This window comes from Amphiura filiformis, chromosome 6 (genome assembly GCF_039555335.1).
Source record: "Amphiura filiformis chromosome 6, Afil_fr2py, whole genome shotgun sequence".
Lineage (NCBI taxonomy): Eukaryota > Metazoa > Echinodermata > Ophiuroidea > Amphilepidida > Amphiuridae > Amphiura > Amphiura filiformis.
Window position 1 is genome coordinate 20,183,425 of NC_092633.1, and position 13,110 is coordinate 20,196,534.

The window sequence follows — 13,110 nt, forward strand, 5'->3', positions numbered from 1 at the left end:
GGTAATTATTAAATAATTGATTAAATTTGAATATTTTGATTTGTTTGATTGTAAACTTTGTTGTATGATAAATGTAGTAATGATCGAGGAGCTTAAAATCCAAGATGTCTGCGCCCATGAGTATTTTTTTAGGAAACGATGTTTTGTCGACTACTACACAAAATAACTACTGATTTGAAATATTAATGTACACTAATGCAGTGATCAGAGGGGTGTAATAATTTACACATTGGTTCAGTGAAGTCGTCGTGCAGGATGAGGCATAATATCTGGTTAGTGACTGTCTGTTTAGTGCATGATCATGATGGATTGGTGATAATTAAATGTTTTATCTCACAGTCACAACCGTACAATGAGCTTCCAGTTCCATGCTTACTGTCTGTGTAAGGGGGGGGGGGTCCCAAATATGTCAGTAACCGCCCCCAAATTATTCATTGCCGTTGCCAGCAGAACTAAGCCTAGGCCTAGGCGTAGACCGAATAATCAGTCGCAATACAACATCTGTATAGCGACTGAAGTGGTTACAATTGATGCTAAAGTCCATGGTGGTATTTCACCGTATTTATGTCACTTTTTGTTGAATTTGTCTCACCTGCATTTATATGAACCACTCCAAATTGTTGCTTGTATATAATACTGAAGTTTGGGTGTACAATCGATTTAATGCATTCCTTAAAAAAAAACAATTTGTAGTTACGTTTTCAGCGCAGTTTCTCTCGTCGCATGCTCGAGTATTTACTTTTAAACTGGCATATGAGCATGCGTAGTAAGTTGAATTTATACTCCATCGCCGATCAGTACTTGACCAATGAGATACGCGCTTTTTCCAATATAACAAAAAGTGGTCTACCTCATTGGCCCAAAAAAAATCGCTATCGCTTAGCGATGTAGTATAAAGTTAGTTTTAGCCTAAGTCTTCCGGCCCCGATTTTGAAGCTAGTAAACATAGTGGAACGAAATGGCCATTTCTCATTATGACCGTGCGTAGCAGTTGAAGACTAATGCTAAATGCGGGGTCGGCCATATTTATTTCTGTTGTCCATACAAACAAGATTCGCGATGAGCAGGAAATTTCGAAGGGTGAGAGCGCAAGAAATTGGATTTTTTTTGCACATTTCAGTGCCCATCCAGAAGCTTGAAGTATTGCGCTCGAGAGATAAGTAAGTTATTGTCACATATAGGGTATTGCAGGGAATTATACAAGATTATTTAGGGGTGAAAAATAAAAAGTAAAACACATTGTGGCCGTTTGCAAGTTCAGGATGTAAATATCGTCATCCTCGCCGAATACAAAACATAGCGTAATAGTACGGCACTAGCCTAGGCGCAGAGTGCGCCAAAACTTAAAAGAGCGAAAAAAGTGTGCGGAGCGCGTTAACATTTAATTTTTATCGTAAGTGTAAAGAAGGCACACGGAGTGAGTAAAAAAATTTGCATTAGGTATAGATTGTGGTACGCACATTTTGATTGTGAAGTTAAAAAATGTGTGCGCAACACAGGAAAATTTGAGTCGCCAGCCTATACCCCCCACAGTGTCGACACCCTATATAAACTTAATTTAAGACTTAATACTCCGTTGGTGAGCGACGGGCGATTGGTATTTCACCGAACGCAAGAAAAGGAGTCCTATCTGATTGGCTAGAAATCGATCGCTAGATCGCTCAGTGGGGAAGTACAAACTCAAAATGGAGACATATTCAATTCGATTGAAATCAATATTCTATTATTGACGCAGATAAAGAAAGTGGCATACATGTAGTGTGTCGATATTTACATGTACATTGTATTATAGACTTGTGATTTAATATTCTATTTTGTCGGTCGGACATCCGGGCACAAACCGGCTGACAATAGCACTGGAGTGAAAACAACATTCGCGTTCACTGAACTCTGGAGTGTATTACAAACTATCACACTATTGTGCTAGGTTCGACTCTCTGCAAATAAAAATATGCGATAAGTTGTTTTCACGCCAATGCATGAATGGATGTGACGTGGCCCCGGCCGAGAGAATACAGCAGTGAAAGCACCTTTATATAATTGTAATTCTCAAACAGTTGAATATATCACAATTTTGATGAACGGTTTAAAAATCGTTATGGATAAAATGCAGTAAAATAAATCCGCAGCAAACAGCCATTGCGGCTTATTAGTGTATTGCTTTTCGAGTTAGTGTATTGGAAACAAAACCTGGGTTTTACCTGACAACAAATCGAATTTTCTTATAATGGCAGTATCATATGGGGTACTGATCATGCGCAAATCGTAAAAACATAGAATAGAAACTCTGTGGCAGGCTCTGTGGTATCTCATATCGTGTAAATGGTACATAGTGTATGCTTAGTCTGAGTCGCTCGGCCTATCTCGAATAAAATTAAATCGCCATGCGTAGCTGTTGAAAAACGAGAGGAGTCGCCGTACTATCATGGCAATTTTTGACACAAAGATATAGGGATGATGATGCTGTGCCCCCTATTTAAAAATTCTATGACCCCCCAGTATATTTGGGACCCCTTCCGAATAAAATGCCAGCCCCCCTACTGAACTTTATAAAGCCTTTAAGTTATAACGTTTATTGCTGGGGTGGGTGGGGGGATGGGCAGTATTTTTTGAGTCAATCGACCGCCATCTTGATACAGGTATGGAGCAAAAATTGGGGGTATTCGGTTGCCCTCGGAATGCCCTCGGAATTGCATGATGGTTGCATTTGAGAGACGCACTTGATGCGACCTGCACATGATACATCTACGCTAAAGATGAGACGCAGAATTGTTTTTGTTCATCTCCACGCACTGTCGGCAAGGATCCGAATACCCCAATCTTCTCCCCATAGCTGACGGCGCGATTGTATGTGGCCGTTGTGGTGGTATTAGGGAGTCCCAGTTCTCCTTCTCTAATTCTGTGATATTAACTCTGATCAAACAATTATTTTTCACTGCCTTAGGTTGTCATAGATTTTAATTTGGGTTTTTAATGTCTATAATGTTGACTTGTCATTTCAGCATGGCATCAGATTTCTTCTTCCCTAATACTGGTGGAGTAGAGAGTCACATTTATCAGCTTTCACAATGTCTATTGCACAGAGGACATAAGGTAAGAATAAAAAACATATACATTTTTAAGTTGGAGACCTGCAACTACTTTATGATGGATCTCACCAATCCCAGCTATTCATACTGCTACTTACATCAAAGACAAATTTAGCATTGCTTTGCCAGAATATGCATCATTTTAATATCAAAAGGCCTGCAAAAATACATCAAATGTGCAAGTCTAGTCATAGAGAATTGGGTTGTGTTGTAAATTCTGTAAAATTACTAGAAAATTCACCCAATGATCAAATGAGGTTCACTAAAATATAAAGTGATGTGCCTCGGTGTCAATAAAAATGTTCAAAAAGGGTTGTTTATTGTGCACCCTCGGAAATCAATTTCTAATTGAAGTAGATCTAGATCCGAGAGAAAAATGGATGGAAAACGATAAGCTAGGTTAAAAAATTTGATCCATGTTGTATGAAATTTGAATCCTGTCGATGCCTTTTTTTGAAAAAGTTTGGTTTCACAATACAAATGGGGCTTACTTATGGTGCAGTAGTCAGCAGTACGGTTAAAGCCATTTTGTAACATTTGCTGAGGATAATGCCCTGAATGTTTAAATTCAGTTATTTACATTATTATAATTTACTTTATTAAACTAACATACCCTGCAAGAATCAAGATTCTAGGTGCTGTAGTTTTGTCAAAATCCGAGATTTTGAATAAAAGGCAGGAACCGTCGTTAAATCATTACGATGGAAATACTAGTTGAACGCTATATGCGATGTTTATAACACAGTACGTACATGGCGTGCGGGATGGTATACACACATCAAAGGATTTTGCTGTAGCACAATTCAAATTTTCTTTGCTTTACCTTAGTTGTTCGGCTCAAAATTAAAAGGGGACATATCTGACAATAAAAGCTAACATTTTATGGAAAAGAAATACCGGTACTAATGTATTTTTATGGAAATGTTACAATATGGCTTTAACTGCCAGTTACATGGGCAGAACCAAAATCATTAATCTACTAAGTGCTTATTGACTAGTATAGCATTTTGCCTTATTTTGTTGGTGGGGGCATCCCCTGTGCCCAACTGGTTATACTATTAATTAGAACTCTTGTTCTTATTACTGAACTCAATTGGCTAGTGATGATGCTTAGCGACTAAACTACTAACAGTACCACTCATTATAGCAATATTATTTGTTTGTTCATTCTTATTATATTCTAGATAATTGTGATAACTCATGCATATGGTCAGCGTTCTGGAATTCGCCATGTAACAAATAATTTAAAGGTAAGTTAAATAATGTTTGCAAAATCACAAACTATCATGGCTGGCTGTTCATATTTTCAGTCTGTTTTGAGCAGTCAAATTAAATTTGATTAGACCAGCTGGTGCTAAGTGTGACAATTCAAGGCATATTTATTAGTTTCAGCTTTTTCCCCTTTTGGTGTGGATTAGAGTTTGCTATTTATTGTTCCAGTTTACAGTGTATCCTTAGTGTAAGATATTCATGAGTAAAACTAGTGTAAAGACTTCCTTGAGGAATTTAGCAGCTTACAGAATAAAGTGGTATAATTCTTCAATAGAAGATTTCTATCTGTGATAGGCTAAATTCTGTGCATTTTTTACATGAATGATAAACCCAGATTACACAATAAAAGACATTATGGGAACAATTTAGCAAGCTGATCGTGGTTGTGGTGTTGTCTTGCTAGTTTTTTGGACTCGCTGCTTTTTCAGATGATGCTATGTAAGCCCTATATAGTATAATGACTGACAGGGGCAATGTGTAATGGGACACCCTGGCTTTTTTGCCCCATGGTTGCCCAGGTTTGGCTCCTGGTGTGTCCAATATTTTACACTACAAACTATAGCACCAGGAACATTGGTGCAGGCTTATAATATAAGGCCTGATGTCAGAGGCTAACAGTAAAAAAATTTGTATAACTGGCAACAATAAACAGTCTTGAAAGAAGTAATCAGGCCAAGGCATTAGCCAGAGGGGTGTCCAGGTGTCATTTGGACACCCTGTTTTCAATTTGGACACCCTAAAATTCTGATTTTTATAATGGAGTGAATAGGAAGTGGATACCCTGATTTTGTAGAATAATATATTTTTGACCATTTTGGACACCCTAAAGACACCTCTCTGGCTAATACCTTGAATCAGGCTACAATTTAACACCAAATATACATGAAAGTATCGTCAGAGGTTTTTTTTGTATTGATTATTTATATGTCTGTATTTCTGTTGTATTTGATGCACATTACATTCTGTGTGATTTATAGCCTCATTTCCAATGGCATAGTACAATGTCCACAGAGGAGCTTTGTGGAAAGCAATACTGTGCCCACAGATAGAGGCTGAATCTTCCCTTTTTAATTGAGTTGGTGATTATGCATAGTTGATTTCATTTGGGTTTTGTCATTTTCAGGTATATTACCTACCAATGGGACCATTTTACAACCAGTGTGTGTTACCAACGCTATTTACAAGTTTACCATTAGTCCGATACATCTTGATAAGGGAAAAGATTACCATTGTTCATGGTCACTCAGTAAGTTTGACTTTCATTTTATTTTAGAAGCAAATTTCAGCAGTGTTGCAAGCTCAAGGAAGTTGCAAGCTCAAGAAACCTGACAATTCAAAGTGGTTGAATAACTTTAGCAATGTTTATATTTTATGAATATAGAAGAGCTAAGGTTACACTATCCTGCTTCATATAGCCAATTGTGTTTTGTTATTTGTCTGAGAAGGCACCAGCATTGGGCTATTCCAGTTGACATCCATACACCCCCTATGGAAGACATAACTGTAGTCTTCTGCACAAAAAAATTTCAAATGGGGTTACCTGAATGTGTGACTCCTTTTGAAATCTACACCCTTTTAAGGTTATGTCTTCCATAGGGGGATGGGGTATGGATTTCAACTAGGTACCACTGTACCATTTTGCTAGTGATCATAAAGTTCTTTAATTTCATTGGCATGACACCACATGTCTGGAGCATTGGTTTGGTGATGTGTAATGTAGAGGCCACTGACAGAATAATTATATTGATAGTGAATAACAACTTATCCTGGATAACATAAAAATAAGTCAACTTAGTGCTGTAAAGTGAAACTAGAATTTGAATGTACATTATTGTCCTTTATTTGTCCAATATGAAAGTTAATGAAATATGTTAACTAGAAAAGGTGCATAGAAATTAGTAACTTAAAAGCCAAAGTGACATATTTAGATTAGCGATCTCATATGAAACTTGGTTCAGGGCTAAGAGCATTTATGAAAGTATGTGTGTGCCGAGAAGGAGTTTGAGTATGTAGTCACTAGTGCATGAGTAGAGAAAGAGTTTGAATAAGTGGTGTGTAAGGTCAGTGGGTGTGATCTTGTGGTAGTGATAGTTTATGAGTGGAAATGGGATGCAGAGGTGTGTGTGGGGGTGTACATGTGGATGAATGGGTGAAAATGAATGTGTGGATGTTTTACTATGTAATTTGCTTTTTTCTTCATGTTTTTGCTGTATTTATATGTACATTGTATTTTAGCATTTATACTTATGTATTTTAATATTTTATATGTGTATACTTTTGTAAAATTGTTGCATTTCAGTTTTTATACTGCTATGACAATTGTGTAATAAACCTTTAATGAATGAATGAATGAATGATCACACTGTTACTTTTCTCAAATCTATCATCATTACAAGCTTTGTGTTTTTTGCACATCATAATTCTTGTTGGGGAGGACATTTCTCTGCACTTCATAATTCTTGTTGTGTAATACCGTAACTAACAGCTCAATATTTCCAGAATTTATCTCCCAAACCTAATTTATTTGTACATTATGATTTCAGTCTTTTTCAGCTTTAGCTCATGAGGCCATGTTTCATGCCAAGACCATGGGGATCCACACAGTGTTCACTGATCATTCCTTATTTGGATTTGCTGATGGCTCTTCTATAATAACCAATAAGATACTCAAATTCTCATTGGCTAATGTCAATCATGTGATTTGTGTTTCTCATACCAGGTGAGCTATTGTTTTCTGATACAGATGTTGGTTATGAAGTTAAGCAAAATATGTTTCATATAGGGCAAAAATGGTCACTTATGTTTCATATTTTTACTAGCTACTTGGTCTTTCCAGGGGTTTTCTGTGTAATTTGCTTTGCTGAAACAAAGCTGTACTTATGATTACTGGAATATGCATGATAATTTTGTATGTATGATGGAAACAACAAAATACATATCAATTGGGCATCATCTATGACCATAGATCCAGGGCCGGATTTACCTTTTTGGGGGCCTTGGGCCAGGTCAATTGGAGGTCCCACCGTGAGGAATACAATGCTTGGTTTAGGTATAAGATCGACGGTGGCGGCAGAAGCATTACAATATAGGATTTAGAGTGAGATGAGCATAGATTTTAGCATGATATTTGTGCGCACGAAGGTGCGAAAAAATGTCAATTTAGTCCAAAATGAAGGTGAATTTTGTTATATAAATTGGCCATTGTATGCGAAGCGTGCAAAATTGTGCAATTTTGGCCCAAAACATGGTTTTTTTTCGGGCTAAAAAGGAAGATGCAAGGGCAATTTTGGGGGCCCCAAAAATTTGAGGCCCTTGGCCCGGGCCCATCTGGCCCAATGGTAAATCTGGCTCTGCATAGATCAGAGTTTTGTGATACATAAAGTGTATAAATAATAAAGAAGGGTGTGTACTACATATTCTCCTTGATTACAAGATCATTATTGAATAAAACAGTCTGGATGACACAATGAATCATTAACCAACCAAAACTCAGTAACAGAAACCACCTTGTTTATTCCATCTAATCAGAACCCCAAAGATTCAGTATTGTATAGAGTGCAGCCTGAGAATGCCAACTCAGCCACCAGATAGAGGTGGCAAGGGTGGCTTTGCCCCCTCTAGTTAGTACTTACCCAGTACTTACCACTAAGTCATAGTATGTATATCAATTGTGTTGGTCTCTTTTGTTACATTCTTATAGTAAGGAGAATACTGTGTTACGAGCTAGTCTTCAGCCTCATCTTGTCTCTGTGATTCCTAATGCTGTAGATGCTACTGTTTTTATACCAGATGTCACAAAAAGGAGCCAAGAAAGAAGTGAGTAATGTAATTTATTCAAATATATAATTAAATGTTAAGACACCACTGGTTTTGCTTTGTTTTATCTATCAGAAAAAATGGGGTAAATTCAAGTCTTCAGTACTATTGGGTTATTGAGATATTACAATTATACATAAGGCGATAGAAACAAATTGGTTCGATCTTTCGATCGATCATCGATGCTTGGTCGATCCTTATAATTTATGAAATCAATTAATTTACTGTTGTTAATTGGGATAAAATAGTAATTTGTGCCTGGGGTGATAGTAACCAATATAAATTTAACGTTAATTCTGATTAATTAGTTGATATTCATTAATAACAACCATCGAAGCAGGATCGCTGGTCGATCCAAAGATCAAACAAATTTGTTTCTGATGCCTAACTTGAATCCACACAGGCAAGTGTGAACTTCCACATGTAACACAATTCAACATTTATTAGATCCATTATTAGGTATAGATTGCCTGAGATGGCCATGAAAAGAGAGCTGAGGGATATACATAAAGGGAGCCCTCTCTATTTAATTATATTAAAAGAACTGATTTTTTTTTTGTATTTCAAAGTATTGCAAAATATAGATTTTGGTGATTTTTAAGGTCATTTGCCAAAAAAAAGGTCAGACTGACTGACCCTTTAAAGGTCTGTACGCCTGAAGAATGGCCATGCTAATGATGTTATCATGCTTTATTTCAGTTGTTATAGTTGTAGTAAGTAGACTGGTCTACAGAAAGGGCATGGATTTACTTGCTAGTATTATACCTGAAATCTGCCATCAACATCATGATGTCGACTTTCTTATTGGTAAGTTTCTGCACTTCTTAATGGGAAAATCGCTGATGTCTGGGGCCTGATATATTTTTCCTTCAATTTCATTCTAGCAACCCTATATTTAAACATTTAAAAATTTGTATTAGCTAATGAATGTGTTGGCATCCCATGCATCATATTGTTATTTTTAAAAGCTCCCACTGTGTCGATGTGTACATACTGGGGGTTGAGTTGCCCCCTTGCTCAAATCTTCCTTTGACCCATTATAGATGACAGACAGTTGTCTTAATTATGACCCATTTTAATGTTAAAATAGCACATTTTCGAATGCTTCATTTCGATAAAGTAATTTTGGAAGTCAATTTGCAAAGTAAAATATTTGGATCCATTATTGTTGACACAAAAATATATTGTTGTCACTTTCTTGATAAATATTGAGAGGACCAGTTCACAAAAATATTTTGTGCAATTTTTTTTAAAGTAGCCCACATTTCTTATTTAAAGCTGTGTTTCTATTTACTGTGTAGGTGGTGATGGACCAAAATGGATAGATATAGAAGAAGTCAGAGAACAATATCAGCTGCAGGATAGAGTCACTATGCTTGGGGCAGTACAACATAGCAATGTCAAAAATGTAAGCAACCAGACAGGTATCTGTATGGCATTGGTAAAAAATAGGAAAACATAGTTTATATGCTTACCAACATTATTAGTTTAGTATTTCTTTTCATACCCTATTAAGAATGAGTTCACACTTTATTTCCAATGTAGCACCATCTTTATTGAGTTCTGAATTTACTTTCACTGAATGTATGCATGTAAAGGCCCATACCCATTCTACAAAAACTTTTGTTCAGGAATGCCAGATTTCCTTCCATTGTAGGGTTTCCTACTTTTTGTTACACCAAATTTCTGCTTTTATTTATTATCAGCCTTTTTTTTGAGGCTTTATAGCCCCAATTTGCATGTTTTTTCAGGCAAAGTGACTTCAGGCCAGCTGGCATCCCTGTTTTGTTGCGCCACAGTGGAGGAGCATTCAGGGAAAACATACTTTCAATAATGTAGAGGCACTAAGAATAGATAGTGATAACACTAAATGATGCAATATATTGAATTTTTTCAGGTTTTAAACCAAGGTGACATATTTCTGAACACATCATTAACTGAAGCTTTCTGTATAGCTATAGTGGAAGCAGCATGCTGTGGGTAAGATTGCTGTTTCCATTTAACAAAATATTTATGACGAAAGACTTAATGTTAGTATATGTTTTTTTTTGTATGTGGATTTAGTACATTATAGTATTATATAAACATCCACTAAAGAAAAGTGCATTCTCTTTTGACAAAAATTGAATCTTGTCATAAAGTATGATTGTAAGGTCAGAGTTTTGGCCCAATGAGATTTTAGTACTAAAAGTTTTTGTCTGATCAAAAACTATAATATAATTCTTCATCTTCATCCAATAAAGTGCCAACTACAAATCTGAAGACTCATGCCTTTAAAAACAGCACTTGTCATTCAGTATAAAATGAAAGATTTTAGGAGTCTTGAAAACTGACTGCTCTCTATATTTATTTTTGAATATAGTGTTCAAATAGTGTGTGTGTGTGTTTATTTTTATAGTGTAGGGGTGTACGGGCTCTGCCTTGTAGTCGGTGGATTACAAGTTCAAGGCCTAGTGGTGACAGCGTGTTGTGCACTTGGGCTAGGCGCTTTACCTTACTTGCCTTTCTCTACCCAGGGTTGAAAGGTGGAGCTCTTATGAATATTGTCCATTGAGCACCACCAAAGGTGTGAGCATGCCTTGGACATGACACATTCTAACTACAGCAGAATAAATTGAAAGTGCTTTGATACACATGAAAGGAACTGTATAAATGCCAACATTTATATATATATTTTTTCTAATTCTAAATCTCATTATATGTCCTCTTTTATCTTGGTTAGTTTACAGGTAGTTAGTACAAGAGTTGGGGGTGTACCGGAAGTTCTTCCAGAGGATCTTATTCTTTTGGCTGAGCCCAGTGTCAAATGTAAGTAAGCCAGTCTTAGCAAATGTGTTTTGTAAGGCATTGTATCCTATAACAGTCATATCTACAAGCAAATGAAATATGAAAGAGACAAACCTACAGTAAAAATATCTAATTCATAATGGACTACAACATTATATATGATTAAAGAATTTAACTTCAACACTATACTATTTTTTGCTTAATCATTTTATCTGCCACTACGTATGAATATCCACTCGTAAACATTATATTATGTTTTACCTTTGTCATATAGCTCTAGTGGAAGCCTTAAATGAAGCGATTGCCAGGAAAAGAAACAATTCAGTTTTACCACCTGAACATATATATACTAGAATGAAAGACATCTATACATGGCAGAATGTAGCTGCAAGAACTGAACAGGTAAGTATTTGTGATTTGGTCCAATCAGGCTAAAGTTGGCAATAATGAAACTAGATATTAGCAAAAAGTGAGAAGAAAAAACAATAAAAAAACATAAGAAAATGGACATATAAAATGTCAGTAACTTTGCAACCAAGTATTCAAGAGACCTGTGTAATCAGTAATTGTAGGTATTGAGCAAGTTTTTAATGGCAGTAAAACCCAATTTTCAAAATTCCTGACTTTAGCCTGAGTGGATCAGATTGGGTCATATTTTCTGTTCATCGACCCTCTCCACACTGGCGTCGAATACAGACAACAAGTTCCAAAGTTTCTTAAAAATTCACAAATTTCAAAATTGTACATTTTCATACTCATATTTGGAATAGCTCTTGATATTTTGAGAAAATATCTCAAAATTAGGATGTTTTATGTTGACATCTATGGCCAGCACATAATTAAGACTCCTAGATAGGGATAGTCCAGCCATATTAATGTTGGCAGGGTGTGTGTTTTGTTTGATAGTGGGTCTTGGAATCAGATTTTTGACAAAAGAGAGTTTTCAAAGCTAATATTTAAAACAGAGATGCTATAGGAACTTACTTTAAAACAAAGTGCATCAGGTTTTGCATAATCAAATGAGGTGGGGATTTACCCCTCACTTAACAAGGATTTTAGCCTCCAAGTTGTAACAACAGTTTATTTATATTTATACTGTCACTCTATTTGATTGTTTTCTTGATGTAATTTTGTCAGGTATATGACAGCATTGCTGATGATCCTACTACAGAGTTAGCTGAAAGACTTGAGCGTTTCTGTCACTGTGGGCCATTTGCAGGCATCTTTATCATCTTTCTAGCGGTTATCGATCATTTGTTTTACATCTTCTTAGAATGGATGGTACCTCGCAAGGTATGATATTGCAGGAATTTATGCATAATGACAAATATCAGATGATTAGAAGCCATCTGTACATAAAACATGAAGAGCACAGATAGTGACAATAGACATGGCAAAATAGTTTTTCACTATATAAAATTGTTTAACTCTCTCCACATGGGTGTCGACTGTCTACTGCAGACAACAAGTTTCAAAAAAATTTAAAACTTCAAAAATTTCAGAATTGTAAATTTCCATGACATTAGAATCAGCATTATGCATTATGAGTACAAACAAGCCTAGTATTGGTTCAGAGGTTCTTAAGATAGCTCTTGATATTTTCAGAAAATATCTCAAATCTTGGATTTTTTTTATGTTGAAGCCTATGTTTAGCACGCAGAGTATTAACTATAATAGTTGGTATAATACAAAGGGATGGTTCATGTTGCTGTGTTTAGGCCCTGTAATGGGCACCATTTTTGCCTTATAAAGGTCCACTTATTTCACTTTCTTTGATGTGTTTTCAGGATATTGATATTGCAGTTGACTTGCTTCATCCTTCAATTCAATCTAACCAAAAAGGCCTACCAAATGTGCAATTATTACCAAGAAGACGGCTGCCTCACGGACAAACAACTGTGGAGTATCAGTTACCTAGACTACGGCCAAGAAAACGATAGTCTACACCTTACATCATTATTGGACCACAGGGTTGTTATAATTTGACATTAGTCTCTTTATCTTAATTGGTCATTTGTTTTAAGTGTGGGTTTTGGAGTATATCTTTTCAGAACTTATCTAACATGTTTTGAGAAGCAGTATGTTCCAATCAAAAACAACAACAACAATTTGAAAGTGAAGTTCATATGGTCGCATGTCACAAATA

The 13,110-nt window shown here is 36.0% G+C and overlaps 1 protein-coding gene across 1 annotated transcript; it reads left to right on the forward strand.

The window, feature by feature from the left end:
- The first annotated feature begins 92 nt into the window (after positions 1 to 92).
- LOC140154223 (phosphatidylinositol N-acetylglucosaminyltransferase subunit A-like) lies at positions 93 to 13,110 on the forward strand. The gene is made up of 13 exons (XM_072176825.1): positions 93 to 272; positions 3,003 to 3,093; positions 4,274 to 4,339; positions 5,485 to 5,607; positions 6,905 to 7,080; positions 8,062 to 8,177; positions 8,877 to 8,984; positions 9,479 to 9,585; positions 10,075 to 10,157; positions 10,900 to 10,985; positions 11,239 to 11,366; positions 12,102 to 12,257; positions 12,752 to 13,110. The coding sequence occupies exons 1-13, from the start codon at positions 256 to 258 to the stop codon at positions 12,902 to 12,904; spliced, it is 1,410 nt and encodes a 469-aa protein (XP_072032926.1). The 5' UTR covers positions 93 to 255; the 3' UTR covers positions 12,905 to 13,110.